The 20,398-nt window shown below is 39.0% G+C and overlaps 1 protein-coding gene across 3 annotated transcripts in view; it reads left to right on the top strand.

The window, feature by feature from the left end:
- Nucleotides 1-5,537: 5,537 nt before the first annotated feature.
- Nucleotides 5,538-20,398, top strand: part of LOC141103572 (uncharacterized) — a 64,952-nt gene continuing 50,091 nt past the window's right edge. For 2 of the 3 annotated variants that reach the window (XM_073593313.1, XM_073593312.1), the window contains exons 1-6: nucleotides 5,538-5,685; nucleotides 5,805-5,866; nucleotides 7,179-7,238; nucleotides 10,906-10,962; nucleotides 11,935-11,985; nucleotides 18,031-18,096. In XM_073593313.1, coding sequence (XP_073449414.1) covers nucleotides 5,619-5,685; nucleotides 5,805-5,866; nucleotides 7,179-7,238; nucleotides 10,906-10,962; nucleotides 11,935-11,985; nucleotides 18,031-18,096 — 363 coding nt within the window. In that variant the 5' untranslated portion in view covers nucleotides 5,538-5,618. The remainder of the gene's footprint in view (nucleotides 5,686-5,804; nucleotides 5,867-7,178; nucleotides 7,239-10,905; nucleotides 10,963-11,934; nucleotides 11,986-18,030; nucleotides 18,097-20,398) is intronic. The other variant, XM_073593314.1, reaches the window with a different exon arrangement.

Here is a 20,398-nt window from a genome sequence, read left to right as displayed (position 1 = left end):
TTTATTAATATTGCTCTTAAAATTAATTTTACCAACCTACTATTTTATTTAATTAATGTTTTTATTAATTTAAGGTCCATAGCCTATCCTAAATTATGTTTTTAAGTGGATATTTTGTATATAGATTAATTTCTATGGAGCATGAACTAACCCAGTGGTTTAACTGTTTGTTTATTTATTTATTTATACCACTGTATATTTATTTTATTTTAATTTCATTAATTTTTATTTTATTATTACATATTTAATTTTCACTCATTTAAAAATCCCTATTTACATTTGAAAGTCTCCCTATATGTATTTTTATGTTGCTTTAATTTAAAATGTCCCTGGGTGGAGCTTTGACCAGTGACATTATCACGCTCATTCAAAGAAAAATGGGGTTAGCCTGGATCAACCGCCACACTTAATAAGTATAAAAATAGGCATATGTCAGGCAATCAACCACATAAAGAATGTGGGATACCATTCGGGGATGCCCTATTGCATACAAGAAAAAAACTAAGAGAATAGATATCTCTCAAGAGGGTAAAGAAAACCCCCAGGCACTGTCTGAAAAAAGCAAGCCAAATTTTATTAAACAAAATAAATGATAAACACCACACAATTGATTACTGCAAAAAGGTGTAGAAAACGGGCTATAGTGAGTAACTAACACAGGCCCTAACAATTAAAAAATGACAACGTTGTCATTGAAAACAGGGGAGCCACGGCTATACATACCACATAAACACACCATTCACCACTCATACACTGATGATAATGATTCATGGCAGCAGGACTGCTGTTGCTGAGATTAGTGAATCACTCTTCAGGGGCGTGGTATAACGGGAGTGAGGGTATGTGTGGATGGAGAGGATAATGGAAGTCCATATAGGGCCAATAGGCCCTTCCATTATCCTCTCCATCCACACATACCCTCACTCCCGTTATACCACACCCCTGAAGAGTGATTCACTAATCTCAGCAACAGCAGTCCTGCTGCCTTGAATCATTATCATCAGTGTATGAGTGGTGAATGGTGTGTTTATGTGGTATGTATAGCCGTGGCTCACCTGTTTTTAACGACAACGTTGTCATTTTTTAATTGTTAGGGCCTGTGTTAGTTACTCACTATAGCCCGTTTTCTACACCTTTTTGCAGTAATCAATTGTGTGGTGTATATCATTTATTTTGTTTAATAAAATTTGGCTTGCTTTTTTCAAACAGTGCCTGGGGGTTTTCTTTACCCTCTTGAGAGATATCTATTCTCTTAGTTTTTTTCTTTTTTTTTTTTTATTATAACGCTCATTGGCTGTAACATGGCGGAATGCTATACATGCTTGTGGCATCCTTTATATTGTGAGTGACACTATTTTTTATTGAATTCATGCTTTTAAATTACTGCACTGTGAGGATTGCTCTTGTGCCTTCTCCTCATGGCATATGTGATTCCTTTTACAGAGCATACCACTTGTGGCCAGATGATCCATGGTGAAAGGTGGTGCCATGTTGCATACAGCTTATGCACAGTCGATCTCTTGTATTTCAGATATTCTATCTATCTGCTAAGCAAACTTTGGCACAGTGGTTTGGTGTGACACTGAAGTGGACACATTTGGTGGAGTGATTTTGGAATCCTCATTGCAGTTATTTGTTTGTGGATTTCAATTTTAGACTTTGCTTTTTATCTTTAAGGGGCAAGTCATTTATATGATTTTTCATGATAATCTGTTAATTCACTTATTGATGTTGATTTGTTACAAATTGTGATGATGTGGTTTTAGTTCTCATTGTCTTAAATGGGACAGTGCCACCTATGTTTTAGGATATTGTGTAATTGAATAGTTTTTGTGTGCAGCTTTTCCGTTGGTTTATGTACACTGAGAGCCAGTGGTGGCTGGTGCTCCATTTATTGTGGGGGGGTGCATCAAACAAACCACCCGCACAACTAAGTGGGCTCTGGGCACAGTGCTCTGCGCCCGAGCCCACCCTTTTTGAAGCCAATTAGAGCCTCATGCTCAAATCATGTGCTTAAAAAAAAAAAAATGACTGAAATCCATGTGTCTGGCACCCTGCATGTAGATTAGGGGCCGGGCGCTGGGATTAGGGGGCGGCACCCCTAATGGAGCGGCCGCCACTGCTGAGAGCAAATCATTTTTTGGTATACTCTCCCTCTTAAAATTGCAGCCTTACCCAGCTGCTTACATACTGTTTAGACATTGTACAATATTTGTGGCTATTGTCTACATATCTATCATGCAATGCTCATTCAATTGTATTCTTTTGCATTCTTAACTGTAAGAGCAAACAGCATGGGTGTCATTAGATCCTACCACCTACTGGGTAACTGGTATTAACCTCCTCCAGCCCACGCTATAGCCGAAAGACGGCTACATTGCGGACCTTAATTGCTGGGAGGGTGTCCATGTGCATCCTCCCATGCATGAGCTGCCTGCATGCCCCCTGCAGGGAGCAGGCGGCATGCTCTGTGATCCACGAATCAATGAGACTCGCTGGATCACAGATCGGATCCCGACCCCTTACCATGTGATCAGCTGTCAGCCAATGACATCTGATCACATGATGTAAACAAAAGTTCATAATCGTCTTTTTTTTCCTCACACTGATGAGGGTGAGGAGAAAAAGAAAAGCTGATTACCGGCTTCTGTCAGAGGGACATCAGTCCTACACATAGACACCCACCTGCCAGTGCCCACCTGTGCCACCTACCAGTGCAATATCAGTGCTGCCTATCAGTGCCTACCAGTGCCCACCAATGCCACCTATTAATGCCCCTCAATGCTGCCAATCAGTGCCCATCAGTACCTCAATAATAGCCAATGCTGCTTATCAGTGTCACCCACCAGTGCCTATCGGTGCCCATCAGTGCCACCCATCAGTGCTCATCAGTGCCATCTATCAGTGCTGCCTATCAGTGTGACTTATCAGTGCCATTCAGTTTCACCTATCAGTGCCCTTCAGTGCCACCCATCAGTCCCCCTCCTAGTGCCCATCAGTGCCACTCATCAGTGCCACTCATCAGTGCCATCTCCCAGTGCCCATCAGTGCCACCTATCAGTGCCCACCAATGATGCCTCATCAGTGCAGCCTCATCAGCGCACATCAATGAAGGAGAAAAATTACCTGTTTGCAAAATTTCTTAACAAACTAGGAAACTTTTTTTTTTCAAAATGTTGGGTCTTTTTTTAGCAAAAAATACAAAACCCAGCAGTAATTAAATACCACCAAAAGAAAGCTCTATTTGTGTAAAAAAAATTATGACAATTTAATTTAGGCACAGTGCTGCATGACCACGCATTTGTCATTCAAAGAGTGACAGCACTGAAAGCTTAAAGTTGCCCTGGGTAGAAAGGAGGTTTAAGTGCCCAGAAAGCAAGTGGTTAAGTGATATCTAGCTTACAATCACCTTCTCCAGCACCACAGTGTTTGCATAGTCGTAGTGCTGATGTCACTGCTTTGAAACCAATCCTGCAATATATGACAGAAAGCTCCTCTGTTAGGTACTTTACCCACCTATATCTATACTTTATTTAGCTCCCACTGTCCAACAACATAATCAATGATCACCAATGTAAATAAGACACTTCACCACTGACAACTAATGAAGTAGGAAATTTTAAAACTGACTACAAATTTCAGGGAGCACCAATGCATTGACCTCCAATATAAGAAGGCACTTCACCACTGACCCCCCTTCCTCAACAACTGAGGCTATTCCAAAACTGACCACCATAGTAAGGGATCACCCTACCACTGACCAACATAAGGAGACACGTTAGCTCAGATGTTCAATTTAAGGGGTACAGTCAGGTCCATAAATATTGGGACATTGACATAATTCTAATCTTTTTGGCTCTATACACCACTACAATGGATTTGAAATGAAACGAACAATATGTGCTTTAACTGCAGACTTTCAGCTTTAATTTGAGGGTATTTACATCCAAATCAGGTGAACGGTGTAGGAATTAGAACAGTTTGTATATGTGCCTCCCACTTTTTAAGGGACCAAAAGTAATGGGACAGATTAACAATAATCCATCAAACTTTTACTTTCTAATACTTGGTTGCAAATCCTTTGAAGTCAATTACAGCCTGTAGTCTGGAATGCATAGACATCACCAGACGCTGGGTTTCATCCCTGGTAAAGCTCTGCCAGGCCTCTACTGCAACTGTCTTCAGTTCCTGCTTGTTCTTGGGACATTTTCCCTTCAGTTTTGTCTTCAGCAAGTGAAATGCATGCTCAATCGGATTCAGGTCAGGTGATTGACTTGGCCATTGCATAAAATTCCACTTCTTTCCCTTAAAAAACTCCCAATATTTATGGACCTGACTGTATATCATTGATCACCAAATAAATAGGCACTATTCATGAAACAGACTAATATTAGCAGTTATAGTGGGTCTGGAAAGCATACTAAAACCAACTTCCACTTACCAAAGGGCCATAGGTTCAGCACAAGGAAGGTATGGGTTGTGAATTTTAAGTAGGTTTTAGTTATCAGTTCTTGACATATTGCATTGAATCTCTCAAGGCTGAGAACATAACACAGACTGTAACCTGCTAAGATACCTCCCGTGTGGGTTGCAGGAAAGAAAATTGCACCACTCCCTCATCAGCCGAGTCAGTGTTGATAGGGGAATCCTTCCCGCAGGGCCCTTGTGTTCTCCGGACGTGGACAGACCCCCCCCCACTGTGATTATTGCTAGTGGATATAACAGCTGCTAGCAATATTTGCACGACAGGCTGGTTGTACCCAAGTTGATCCATCGATCAATATGGGTATAGTCAGTCTGCCCATACATGGTTTGGTTCAGCAGGAACCAACCGAGATTCAAACCCTCTATGGTCAGCCTTAAGATGGTGCTGCCCTCTGTCTCTCTCCTTTGTATTATAGGTACCATTGGAATCCACCCAAGTTCCTATTCCAGTGAGGTGCTGCAGCCAAGACAAGTGGTTCCTTAAATAAAACTGAATTTTAGGTTTTAGGTCAAAGTTTGATGTATTACTAATTTTTGAACTACTCTTCCTTGTTGTTTTAATAAGCACATCTAGTTCTACTAACATTACTGAGAACCTGGCTAGTGGGCATGGTGAGTTGCATTGCTGATCATAACGATTTAAAGAATGCAGTATAATAGGATGTCCCTAAAATTGTGCATATAATTTTATAAAATATACACAATATAATATTTAATATACCAATTTATCCGAGTACTTATTGTGGAACCCTCTGTTGTATTTTTCCTATAAAAAAATAAAAACTAAGTCTAGTTGGATTAAAAAGGAAAGTGCAATTCTCATCATAAAATACAAAGAAATCATATAAAGACCATGATGTGCAGAAAGATGAAATAGTAGGAAGCAAAATTTAAAAAAAACTAAAAAGTCTTGTCTTTAATGCTTACATTTAGTCTTGGCAAACACTGTTTGTTTTCTTAAGTGCTGCCAACAGATTTTATTGGATGTTACATCATAAAAGTTTTTTGCCGTCTAGGACATGTGTCAGTGTCAATGTCATGTGTTTAATGATGTCACTGACTTTAACAAGTTTAAAAGAGGAGCTGAGAAGTACAGGCAACCACCCACTGAGCTGAAATCAGCAATCAGTACAATGAAGGTCATCCTGCTTTTTGCACTGTTCGGTCTGAGCTTCGGTAGCAACGGCGATGTTGGTGACGGTAATGGTGTTACGCACTATTAATCATTAAATAAGATTTGTATTATATTGCTAGAAAAATGTGGACATATTTTTGAGGGTCTTCAAGCAGCAATAAACTATGTCTATGTTGCATTATAGGTACTAAATGTCCAGTAAATCCTAAAGCAAAAGTACATAATTGTCTGATTCAAGCACTAACGGTAACGTAGTATTTAACATGATAATAAACAATTGTTTTTTGTTCTTATTTATTTGCTTAATTTGTCATCAAGACAAGATACAGTGTGCTATTCTTAATTTAGTTCAATAAGAATCTGGGTAATGCATTGTATGGGTAAGTGAAATCCAGTACAACTGCTCAAATACTAAATCATGCTGTTATGTCACCTCTAATTTTATGATTGGAATATAAAATGGATTATATGGTACAGTATAGAACTGTTCTTGGTTACACACACATTTTGTTAATTTTGTCTACAGATATATTGCATCTTTAATTTTACCTTTAAGACCCCTTTCACACTGGAGGCTAAAAATAGCACCAGTAAAGCACCTGAAAAAAGCCTCATCTGCAATCCCAGTGTCAAAGCCTGAGTGCTTTCACACTGGGGCGCTGCGCTGGCAGGACATTAAAAAAAAAGCCTTGAAAGCAGCTTCTTTGTGAGGCACTTTAGCACCCCTGCCCATTGAATTCATTGCGGGCGCTTTTAACCCTTTATTCGGCTGCTAGCGGGGGTTAAAAGCGCCCCGCTAACGCCTGAAAAGTGCCAGAAAAACAACGGTAAAGCGCAGCTAAAACTAGCTGCGCTTTACCACCGACGCCCCTGCGCTGGCAGTGTGAAAGGGCTCTTAAAGCAATGTTATCCTGTATTTGTTTCATGAAAAAAATCCTCACTTTTACAAGGTTACTGTACTAAAGGTATAGAGAGGCTGTTTACATAGCAAAGTGAGTAAAGAAAAATTGTGTTCACATTTAATACACGGGATTGTTATTTAGGGCAGCATATACACTGATCTTTTTTTTGTTCAACCAGTGGGTTAAACAAGAAAAGATCTGATTCCTCCATTCACACACTCAATGTGGATGGAGGAATCACTCCAGCAGAGCTTTTATGTTCTGCCGGGTGGGGAGCTGATGGCATTGATCATTCTGGAAAAACCCAACAGGCTGTTTGTACACAAGTCAATTGATAGATCGACTTATGTACAACCAGCTAGCCCAGACATGGATCGGAATTCAGCCAGTCCCTGCTGAACTGACCAAATTTTGATCCATGTATGGCCGGCTTAAGTGTGATTGAAGTGAACACAGTATCATTGTTTTACTAAGCTACTGTAAGGGAACATTCACTTTGCTAAGTAAACAGTCTCTATTCCTTTACTAAATTAGCTCTATTCATTTCAAAAGCTCTACTTGCCAAACAAACTGTCATAACCCTGTACTATTACAATGCATTTCTTTGTTAATAGTGTTAAATATATTCATCACTAACATATGTTGTTCATTTTCAGGAATTTGGATATTTATTTCCTGCTATTGGCAATTATGTTTGTGCATACATTAAATTTGAGGTACATTTTATTGAGACTATAACAAGATGTTACTAAATAACCCTACTTTGAAAGCACTGCTTATGAAAAGCCACTATACAAAAATAATGTCTGTGGAGCATCTCATTTACCCAGGTCATGGTATACTTAGCTGTAGTTAATCACATTCACCTCCAGTTATCTACTACTAGGTATAAAAATGTGATTATTTTTCTCATGAAGCAGCAGAAGCGGCCGGTCCATAAGGGGCGCAGGGGTGCCACCCCCCCCCAGTTTGCATACAGCTCCCTAGTTTGCATGCAGAATGCATGTGCGGGGAACTGGATTCATAGGTTTCTATTAGTTTGTTTTTTCTCAATCCACATGATTAGAGCCTGAGGCTCTAATGGCCAATATCAATATTCACTATTGTCTCCCGGCTTCTACTCCTGGCCAATCAGGACAGGAGGCAGATTGGGTTGGCCAGGAGGGGAAGCTGAGGAAGCTGGTGTTCTATCAGATTACTGCTACCGATCAGATTTTGTAACGGAACTGACATTCCGACCAAAAAATACTTACTGCGCATGCGCTATGCGTTTCATGGCGTTATGCGTTCCAAACACTTCATGATTTGATGGAACACCTGGGAAGCCGCAGCAATGGAGGCATGAGAGTGGACCTGGGGGGGGGGGGGGCGCTTGTTTGCCACTCCCCCTCCAAAGGAAACAGTTTATCACCAGCCACCACTGTGAAGCAGTTTCTGTAAAACAGTGGAGAAAGCTGAGAATGTGAAGTGAAGTGAAGCTGAAATGTGAGATATGTAATAGAAATGTTATCCTTCATAATGTGGCTTGGACTAATTCTAGAAAATAATACTTTTTCACCATCCTAAGCTCACTTGAGTTTAGCCTATTAACAGCAAGAGAGTAGACTAAATAGTTAGAAAAAAATAAATAAAGATATAACTAAATAAGCATGAAATGTTTCAAGCTCTTTCAATTTTTTTTTTTAAATGTACTTTAATTTACATTCTGAAGATGCATCAGGAAGTGAGAGGAAATCTCTATATGATGGGGAATTTACAGTTACAGAAACAGGTGTCCCCACATTGAAGATTTCCACTCATCTCTTGTCCTGGTAACAGCTGTAACATTTTCATTTTTCATCACCTTATGTCCTGCGTCAATGGTCATCAGGACAAACAGGGAAGGTGAAACTAAACTTCTTAGCAGAGACACAGACAGCAATAAAAACATATATACAGTCTAATGAGAGAACCAAACAAGCAGCCAAAGCTTTTATTGATAAAACTGATTCATAGCAGAAAAAAAACAATGCATTTCAGGGGCCAAAACAGACTCCCCCTTCATCAGGTCCTTTGATGTGCTCATTAACACTGGCAAAACCACAGATTTGTCTGATATCTGTTTATCTGAGTCCATGAAAACAGACCTGAATCATGATGAAGGGGAAGTTTGTTAAGCCCCTGAAATGCATTTGCTTTTTTTCTGCTGGGTCCTATACAGACATTTTTTAACCTTTAATAACAATTAAAAAAAAAAAGAAAATAATAATACAAAAAGCCAGGATGTTCAGAAGTTTGAGGTGATAGGGAAAAGATTTAAAAATAAAAGTCATGATGTTTTTAAGGTTTGCAATTAATCTTGTCAAGCACTGCTTGTTTTCTTAGGTGTCCATTTAACAAGATGCAATCTGACCTGCACATATCATAGCTATTCACTGCATATAAATGCCTCAGAGGAGGGCGTGTTTATTAACAATTGTTCTTCTCTGACTGAGAATAAAAGTGATAGAATATGCAATCAATGGCCATGGTGTGTATTGGAAGTGAGGAGAAAGCACTCTTCAATAAAAATGAAAGTAAGCAGGCGAAAGAAGAAAACATTACAGTTAAAGTAAGACTTATTGGGCAGGGGCTATGCAAGAAATTGTGTTTTTATTTGTTTTAAGACAATTACATTTGTAACCAAATGTATTTATGATAAGAGTACAATTATTCAGGCATGGTCCCTCTCCAAGAGGACTTTTATTATTATTTTTACTGTCCACATACACAATGGGAATATATTGAGGTCTAGTATGAAAATATACCCACACTAGATCCCAGGGAATATAAAGGGCATGATCCCCTAAGCACTAGGAAATTGTTGTTAGGGTGTAATGGTCTCTGACTTTTATAAGACATAAGAAGCATGGCAATATATTGCACCCCCCCCCCCAAAAAAAACAAAACAAACAAACTGCTATGTATATATTATTCATATGGTGTATATTTATAGTTGTATATGTACACACGTAGGTAAATATATAACCTGAATGAGAAGGGGGATTTTACTGGAGCTACCAATCAGTGACATTCATCTGCTTCCTCATCACATTGGGGTTGATTTACTAAAGGCAAATCCACTCTGCACTGCTAGTGCATTTGGAAGTGCAGTCGCTGTAGATCTGAGGGGAAGATATGAAATGAGGGGAATCTCTACTGATTTTATCATCCAATCATGTGCAAGCAAAAATACTGTTTTTTAATTTCCTTGCATGTCCCCCTTTAGATCTACAGTAACTGCACTTCCAAGTGTACTTGCAGTGCATTCGGAAGTGCACAGTGGATTTGCCTTTAGTAAATTACCCCCCATGACTGTTTCTCTTCTCTTTCCCTGCTATTACCATCTCTGAGGTGGAGAAGTGGGGAGGGAGATCATTTCTTCTGATTTTGCTGCAGTGGGAGACAGAACAACATCTCCACTCCTCATCACAGCCACATAAACCACTGTACAGTGGAGACAAGTGATAGTCACTATTGTGGCATATATCGGTTCATAAATGGACACTTTAATCACTGACAACAGATCGGATTTGGTGTGCTAAAAAGAATTTTGGTGTCTAGGACATTTTCTTTTTAAAATTACATTTGCCATGACACTTTAGGCCAATGGCCTTATTATAGAACAGTGTTTCTCATTGCCAGTCATCAAGGAGCCCCAACAGGTCATGTTTTCAGGCTTCCCATTATTTTGCACAGATGATTTGACCAGTTTCACTGCCTAATGCCCCGTACACGATCCGAAAATCAGACGACAGATCGCCCGACTTTTTTCGCTTACTAGTCGCAAGTAGAAATTGAATACGTTCCTAAAGTTGCGAAAATTCTCATACGACAGAAAAAATAATCGGAAGTGATGTCATGTGTTGTAATGTATTTGTATTGTATTTTCGGACGACAACTGTACTGACTAAACAAAAATTGTACAATCTGGTATTGTACGAGGAACATTTTCGTGCTTGTCCGATCGAATAATATCAGATGAACTGTCGTGATCGGCTCTCGAAAGCTCTGTACTAATGATCCAATTATCATACGATCGCATCGAAAGCAGTATTTTTTGTCCGATATTCGGATCGTGTGTACGGGCCTTTAGTAATTACCACACCTGTTTCATCGGAGGGAAATACTGAAAACATGACCTGTTGGGACACCATGAAGACTGGAGTTGAGAAACATTGCTATAGAATATGCTGGCAGACAGGAGCACAAAAAAACAGCTGTCACCCAGCCAAAGACTTTTATTAAAGTGTTACTGGTTTGCTGAGATTGCTTTAAGAAATCCAATTTTAATAGGGCAGTTACAATAAATTTGCCATGTAGTAAGTTTGACTTAACTTTAACTTTGACTGCTTATTTTTTTAGGAGGATCACAATGTAGAGAATTACAACATTGCAGTGCAAGCATTCATTAACTTTCTGGTACGGAGTACTAATTTTAAGACTTTATGTATAGATTAGCTGTTGAAAAATAGATATTTTTTTCTTTTTATGACCAACATGAACATAGGAAAATATTTACTAAAGTCTATCCAGTAAAAGAAAATTGACCCCTACCACACTGGAAGATTAGAGTGGTGGGGTTGGAGGGAGCAGGGTGGAGGAGGTTTTCACCAGAAAAAGAATTAGCACAAGGGACACATCCTACTAACTGTAAGTTTTTTTTATACTTTTAGTTTTTCTTTTTGACTTTTGCTGCCACTAAGCTTTAAACTGATTGTACTGTAAAGGGAATTTGTTTATATTTTTTCCCCAAACAATACATTTTTTTAATCATAAACGTATCTGTTCTGTGCAATGGTTTTGCACAGAGCAGCCCTGATCCTCCTCTTCTGGGGTCCCAGCCAGTGCTCCTGGCTCCATCCCCCTTCTGAGTGCCCCCATAGCAAGCTGCTTATTAGGGGGGCATTCATGCTCATTGATCCTGAGTTGGGCTCTGTGTGTCTATTAACACACACAGAGCAACTCAGCCCCATCTCTGCTCTTTGCTAAATGGCTACAATTGACAGCATCAGGAGCCTATGGATTCCCCCATGGCCAGAGAGGAGAGAGAGAGAGTGGAGAGAGAGAGTGTGGAGGGAGCCACTGCTCTCAGGTACAGCACTGGATAGAAATCAGGCTCAGGTATGTATAATGGGGGATGGGGGAAGGAGCTGAACACTGAAGTTTTTTTTAACTTAATGCAGAGAATGCATTACATTAAAAAACTCTCTACCTTTAGAACCAATTTAATACATGATACAGCTTATAGACATGGAAAAAAGATACTACCAAAATCACAAAAATTAATGGAATTCCCTTATTTATCATTTTCACTTAAGTATTTTGTTATTACTGTTATTATTATTAATATTATTATTATTTCTAACAATGTACTTTATACTCTTGTTGCAGGAGTGTACAAACTGCCAGTTTGATAACTATCTTGATAAAGATCAAACTTTAGTAAGTCTCTCTCCATTTACCTATATTTTTTATATCTCATTTTAATATAATGTATGCCATGTGTTTCCAGCTCATGAGCCACATTCAAACATGACATATAGCAGAAAATCAAATGATTTCAGTAATTCTGATTCAATAACGCATCATCCAATCACGCACAAGGCAACATCTTCAATCTTCAATTCAAAATTTTACTTTCAAATGCTTCTCTTCATGAGTTGATATTCAGATGTTCAGAATCCATCTCAGTAAACCAGTTCAATGAACAATGAAGTGTGCAAAGTGCAGGAATCTATGATAACCAATCACATTTTGCCTTTCACTGAATCACAGCATACAGAGCAAACAAAAATTATTAATTATTGTCAAATTGGTCACTGTGCTTTGCTGTTTGCATTTGTAAGTAAAAATAATGGCAACATTTTTTTACAAAGATTGACAACACTTTTGATAAATGACAGAAATTAAATAAGTTTTGCTTAGCTTCATGGAAACAAAAATACAAACACTGTAGTAAATGTATGTATGCATGCATGCATATCAGTACACTCATATATATATACACACACATGCATACACAGTATCTCACAAAAGTGAGTGTACCCCTCAAATTTTTGTAAATATTTTATTATATCTTTGTATGTGACAACACTGAAGAAATTACACTTTGCTACAATGTAAAGTAGTGAGTGTACAGCTTGTATAACAGTGTAAATTTGCTGTCCCCTCAAAATAACTCAACACACAGCCATTAATGTATAAACCGCTGGCAACAAAAGTGAGTCCACCCCTAAGTTAACATGTTCAAATTGGGCCCAAAGTGTCAATATTTTGTGTGGTCACCATTATTTTCCAACAATGCCTTAACCCTCTTGGGCATGGAGTTCACCAGAACTTCACAGGTTGCCACTGGAATCCTCTTCCACTCCTCCATGGAGACATCATGGAGCTGGTGGATGTTAGAGACCTTGCGCTCCACTTTCCATTTGAGGATGCCCCACAGATGCTTATTAGGGTTTAGGTCTGGAGACATGCTTGGCCAGTCCATCACCTTTACCCTCAGCTTCTTTAGCAAGGCAGTGGTCATCTTGGAGGTGTGTTTGGGGTTGTTATCATGTTGGAATACTGCCCTGCGGCCCAGTCTCCCAAGGGAGGGAATTGTGCTCTGCTTCAGTATGTCACAGTACAGGGGGTCCCCGGGTTACAAACAAGTTAGGGACTGTAGGTTTGTTCTTAAGTTGAATCTGTTTGTAAGTCGGAACAGGTACATTTTTTAAGTGTAGCTCCACCCAAAAAAACTATTTTTAAGCTTTTTGGATAGCATAGGGAAGGGTTATCACCCCTGTAACATTTGTTTTGCTGTCTGTGCTCCTCTTCAGAAGATTTCACCTCACTTTCTGTCCCAATGACAATTGGATTTTGAAAATTTTTGATTGTTGTGGAAACAAGCCTTGGTGATAAAGCATCAGTGGAGGTTCCTTTTCCCCATAATAGATCTTACAGGAGTGAATTTCCCTTCCTAGGGGTAGATTTCCTCTCACTTCCTGTTGTCTCCCCCCGTTTGTAAGTAGGAGTCGTTTGTAAGTTGGATGTTTGTAACTAGGGGACCCCCTGTACATGGTATTCATGGTTTCCTCAATGAACTGTAGCTTCCCAGTGCTAGCAGCACTCATGCTGCCCCAGACCATGACATTCCCACCACCATGCTTGACTGTAGGCAAGACACACTTGTCTTTGTACTCCTCACCTGGTTGCTGCCACACATGCTTGACAACATCTGAACCAAATAAGTTTATCTTGGTCTCATCAGACCACAGGACATACTTCCAGTAATCTATGGGGGTTATTTAGGAAAGGCAAATCCACTTTGCACTACAAGTGCAAACTACAAGTGCAAAGTGCAGTTGAAATTGCACTGAAAGTGCACTTGGAAGTGCAATCGCTGTAAATCTGAGGGGTAGATCTGAAATGAGGGGAAGCTCTGCTGATTTTATCATCCAATCATGTGCAAGCTAAAATGCTGTTTGTTTATTTTCCTTGCACGTCTCCCTCGGATCTACATCAACTGCACTTCCAAGTGCACTTTCACTGCAATTTCAAGTGCACTTTGCACTTGTAGTTTGCACTTGTAGTGTAAAGTGGATTTTCCTTTCGTAAATAACCCCCTATGTCCTTAGTCTGCTTGTCTTTAGTAAACTGTTTGTGGGCTTTCTTGTTCATCATCTTTAGAAGAGGCTTCCTTCTGGGATGACAGCCATGCAGACCAATTTGATGCAGTGTGTGGCGTATGGGCTGAGCACTGACAGGCTGACCCCCCACCCCCTCAACCTCTGCAGCAATGCTGGCAGCACTCATACATCTATTTCCCAAAGACATCCTCTGGATATGATGCTGAGCACATGCACTCAACTTCTTTGGTCGACCATGGCGAAGCCTGTTCTGAGTGGAACCTGTCCTGTTAAACCACTGTATGGTCTTGGCCACCATGGTGCAGCTCAGTTTCAGGGTCTTTGCAATCTTCTTATAGCCTAGGCCATCTTTATGTAGAGCAACAATTCTTTTTTTAAGATCCTCAGAGAGTTCTTTGCCATGAGGTGCCATGCTGAACTTCCAGTGACCAGTATGAGAGAGTGAGAGTGATAACACCAAATTTAACACACCTGCTCCCCATTCACATCTTAGACCATGTAACAGTAATGAGTCACGTGACACTGGGGAGGAAAAATGGTTGAATGCACCCAATTTGGACATTTTCACTTAGGGGGGTACTCACATTTGTTGCCAGCAGTTTAGACATTAATGGCTGTGTGTTGAGTTATTTTGAGGGGACAGCAAATTTACACTGTTATACAAGCTGTACACTCACTACTTTACATTGTAGCAAAGAGTCCCCAATAGTGCAGCACTACCATTAACTGAGAAAAATATAAAATAATAAATAGTAGCGTAATGCAATTCAATGAATAATACCTAAATAAATAAATAAAATATTATACACGTAATACAAAAGGGCATCAAATCATGAAATCCCATTAAAGTGCATCAGTCACTCAAAGTATATTTGTGCCAAAAAAGTCCATAAACCAAGATAATCCTGTGTATTCACAGTGAATTATCCAAACTTCTACAATAAATGATTCTTCTGGTGTGATAAAAGTGAGCCTCCTTATGCATACACTTAGTGCAAACACCACCAGTGGTAAGTTAGGCTGCTCAAATCCAGACCTGAAAATGTAAAAGTCAAAAGTGCTTCCTTCCTTTAAGGGAAATGAAGGAATCCAATACTGCCTTTGCAGTGATCCCTATAGGCTGGGTTCACACTAGTGCATCCCCACATTTGAAATAGCAGGAGATTATTACTGGCTCTCTATGGAGCCGGTTCACATATCTCTGCTGCGGCTCTGGTGCAAATTTGCACAGCGGTCCTGTGCATCTTTTGGTCCGTTTCAGGTCCGAATTCAGCCAAAAATTCCGGCTGAAATCAGACCTGAAACAATAAACGTGGACGCACTGGACACAATTAGCATGACATCATCAGCCTCACAGCCCCACTTCTTTGATGCATAGCGTCCAATCTCCGGACTTCTTCAAAGGTCCTCAAGTGATTTATTTAAAAATTTGTAAAATCGACAAACCTCATATGTGATAAATCCATGTAATCTCTTGAACCATCACAGTCCTTGCTCAGGTGAAGCATGTACAAAGCTGAAACAGAGCATTTTCTTTAAAATCTTAATTGCAACCGGAAACATTTAACACCTGTACACAGATCCCTCCACTACGTTGTATCAAAGAACCGCTCTCACAGAGCAATATGGATAAGGTGTTTGGGAGGCAATAAGAAGGAAATATCTCACCTCCTCACCAACTGTTTTAACCATATTAATGCCACACCACTGTGCTGCAACAATGTGCATTGTATGTGGCTGTGGGGCGGTTGTAGACTGGCTCCATTCACTTGACTGCGTCACGTTTGGTGGATAGTAATGCCCACAGAATGCAACAGTGGGTTTAATTCCTGTTGTGGCCATGAAGCAAAGCATTGTGGCTGTGGCATGTATTAACCCATGGTTGATGTATTTTTTAGGCAAAAGGGGAGGGCTTGGGGTGGTAAAACCATGGCTCAAATGTGGGGTTTTACCGCCAACTCAACTGCTAGTGTGTATGAGCCCAAAAACATGACATTTATGTAATGTGTACAATCCACTGGAAATGAATTATCTTGGTGTTTATACTCTATTCTCCATTCACAGTACAACCTGTAAAAAATATACATAAAATAAAGACTGATAAATCTCATAAGAAAAGGAATAAATCCATGTCAGCATTTAATTCTTTGATCTGTATAGTGTCCAGTTCAACTATCAATTTAATGCAGGTCATAGATGATATAATTTTCTTTCTTTCCACCACAGTTGAATGGAAAAAAAATACTTGATTCCCTATCATCACAGTCAGTGTTGATGGGGAAATCCCTACTGCAGCACTATTGTGTTCTGCTGGTGAGGATCCTTCCTGGCCAGCAGAACACAATGATCTGTTCTGATGGATTGACTTTAGTACAACCATCCTGGATCAAATTTTGGCCGCTCCTTGCCAAATGCGTTGAGATTCGATCCACCTATGGCCAGCTTAACCTCTCTGCACTTCAGCTGCAGTTCCCTGTTGTCACCCCTCCATGATCTAGAAACATGATCAATGATTATAAATCTAAGCTGGGAGATGGAATGTCTGGCTGTGCATAGAAACATGTTTGGAAACAGGGAGCTCTGGCTGATCTGCTCCCCTTGAGGATTTATGCTGTGATAATCTATATTTCATCCTCTGTGTCTTCTCCCTGATATAGTACAAACCACAGCGGCATTTTACTGCATAAACTACAAAAGAGCTCTGACATGCCTTGTACCCTTTGATGTCTTTTTTTGTGTGTTTTTGTAAAAGATGAACCCTTAATCATGTTAGAACAATGTACACAGGACAAACATGGCAAAGATTCATATTTTTTAAGACCTAAAAAGGTCAAAGACTGTAGTTTAGGGAGAACCAGATCCACTCCAACTATACTGTCCATATGGACTTGTCTTTTCTATGTGTTTTTTTAAGGTTCCTGCACTATTTATGATGATTTCATGTGCAACTTGCATTGACATCTGTGCATGAATTTGCACAGATGTTGGCAAGCCACACATGAAATCGCACTGATCGGCGACTTTAAAATCACACTGAAGTAGTGCAATTGCAAAGCCGCATTCAGTGTAAACAGTGGCTTAAGATGGAGATGATTTATTTCAGTTTTATACATACGTTACCTGAGGAAGGACTGTGGGCATTTCAAAAATGTGATACAGATTGCATGGATTTATCACATATGAAGTTTGTGGATTTTGCAAATATTTGAATAAATCACCCGAGGTTCTGCAGGACAAGTATTGTAACGTATCTTCTATATATAGGAGCAGAGGGTATAAGTCATACACTGTGTACATGCATCAGGATTGGATTGGAGGTGAGTGTTCACAGCAATAAATATATATATATATATATATATATATATATATATATACATATATAACACAAATTATTCCATTCTCACATACATATATATCAAAGTTCACAATCTTTCATAGTAAATGTCCACATGACAAAAATAAAGACATAAAAAGTATGTGTGCCTGTGATCATAAATCATCAAAGCTCCTAATGCTGCAAAAATATCTCCATGTTTTTTGGGATCTGTTACTGTGAATTTTGTAGATAATATGATAACTTTCTAATCTGATACAGTAATGTACTCAAATATTTAAAAATCAAAAAAATGCCAACACTAGAAGCATAAATGAGCACTGATCACACACACAACTACGATAAAAAAATGAAAAATAAAACATTTATCTATTTTTTTTTAAAATGTAAGTTCATTTTTCAGAAATTTTAACTTGTTTGTTCAAGTTAAGTCATCTGCAATATTTAAAGCTACACCTTATCTATATTAAGTGAAATATTTGACATGCATGCATACATAATCCTGTTGCATTTTGTTTATAGCAAAATCTTTTTCTGCCAATTGGAGGAACTGGAAGCGAAGCCCTTGAAGTTGCTATAACGATTTTGGTAAGTTTGCTTGTTCACTCGCTTAATTTTTGTTTGTTCATACCAGCTGGTCAGAGAGATACTGAAGATAATTTGAGAATGTTCCCCAATACATTACCCAATCATGGGCAGATGAAATAAGTGAACAGGGAGTTGTTTTTTGTTTTTTTTTAGAATTGGATTCTTGAAGTGAACCTTCATTCAATTTATAGTGTGAACATTCTCAATTCCTTTAGTAAATCAGCCACGGTGAATCAGGCCAAGGTGGAGTCAGATAAGTGGAAAAAGGTGTGGGTGCAGAATTAAATTCCCAATACTATGCAAAAAGGAAAAAAAAAATAATAACTTCAAACGACAATTGGAAAACTACAACCAAATCAGGTGAAAGACATATAAAATGTGATCACCAGTAACATGCTCTAATGAAATAACAGATAAATAAATGAATAATATGCTCAAAACAGTGAAGGTATAATATACAAACAATAATATTGAATACTAAAAACCTACAAAAAGTATTCATGTGTGTATAAACAATAAGCTAACACCATATAAAGATAATAAAAACTCTCAAATGTAGAGTGTATGTAGAAGCAAACACTGATCTTGTATTGAGATAGGCATGCACTTCTGGTAAGTGTGTTCTCCCGTATTAGTGGTAGAAGTCACCTTGGATCAAAGATTTTTCTTCATTTGTAAGAATAACATTGGCGATGGGGATTTTTTAGTTGTTACACCATTGGATTGCTTTATTTGAACTTATTTAGTTTAAAATTAATTTTAGTTAAAAATATTTTGATTTATAGTTTGAAGGATGGTGGGGTTTATTTACTAAAGGCAAATCCACTGTGCACTAATAGTGCACTTGAAAGTGCAATCGCTGTAGATCTGAGGGTTAGATCTGAAATGAGGGGAAGCTCTGTTGATTTCTATCATCCAATCATGTACAAGAAAAAATGTTGTTTTTTTATTTTTATGTCCCTCTCAGATATATAGTGACTGCACTTCCAAGTGCACTTAGTACTAGTAGTGCACAGTGTGGATTTGTCTTTAGGAAAAAAAAAAAAAAAAACTTTATTCGATCTTAATATTTATTAGAATGATTTATTATGCATTCATTTTTTATATACTGTATTATTAACCACTTGCCGAGCAGCCGCCGCAGTTGTACTGCGGCAGAATGGCATGGCTGGGCGAAGCGACGTTATGTTACGCCGCTTCGCCCTGTGCACACTAGGGGCGTGTGAGCGCCCGCCGCTCGCCCCCGGAGCTAATGCGAGTGCCCAGCGGTCACGATCACCGAAGGGCTCCTGCGATCGCGGCTGACACACAGAGAACCGGGATCTGTGTGTGTAAACACACAGTTTCCGGTTCACTGAGGGTAGAAGAGACAGATCGTCTGTTTATACAGAGTATGAAAAGCGATCTGCCATCTCCCCTACACAGTCCCCTCCCCCCTTCAGTTAGAGTCACCTCCCAGGGAACACAATTAACCCCTTGATCGGCCCCTAGTGTTAACCCCTTCCCTGCCAGTGACATTTTTACAGTAATCAATGCATTTTTATAGCACTGATCACTGTATAAATGACAATGGTCCCAAAAATGTGTCAAAATTGTCCGAAGCGTCCGCCATAATGTTGCAGTTCCGATAAAAATTGCAGATCGCCACCATTATTGGTAAAAAAAAAAAAAATAATAAAAATGCCATAAAACTATTCCCTATTTTGTAGACGCTATAACTTTTGCGCAAACCAATCAATATACGGTTGTTGTGATTTTTTTTACCAAAAATATGTAGAAGAATACATATCGGCCTAAACTGAGGAAAAAAAAAGTTTTTTATATATCTTTGGGGGATATTTATTATAGCAAAAAGTAAAAAATGTTTCTTTTTTTTCAAAATTGTTGCTTTTCTGTTTCTAGCGCAAAAAATAAAAACCACAGAGGTGATCAAATACCACTAAAAGAAAGCTCTAATTGTGGGGAAAAAAGGACATCAATTTTGTTTGGGTGCAACGTCGCACGACCGCGCAATTGTCAGTTAAAGCGACGCAGTGCTGAATCACAAAAAGTGCACTGGTCAGGAAGGGGGTAAAATCTTCCGGGGCTGAAACGGTTAAAATAAGTGCTGCAATTATTATTTTGTTATAAATTGGAATATAGACATGATTGAAAACAACTGAGAAATCAGTTTGTCCGCTGACTAAAATAGTTAAATTCAAAACAAACAAGAGAAAACCGCCAAAAGTATCCATCATATATTTATTAAAGTACACCAGCTCAGCACATTTAGGTAGTGAAGGTGGCATTCACTGAACATTCA

Source organism: Aquarana catesbeiana, linkage group LG07, assembly GCF_042186555.1.
Source record: "Aquarana catesbeiana isolate 2022-GZ linkage group LG07, ASM4218655v1, whole genome shotgun sequence".
In the NCBI taxonomy this organism is placed as follows: Eukaryota; Metazoa; Chordata; class Amphibia; order Anura; family Ranidae; genus Aquarana; species Aquarana catesbeiana.
Note: the sequence above shows the minus strand (reverse complement) of the source record. Positions and strands in the feature narration are given on the sequence as shown.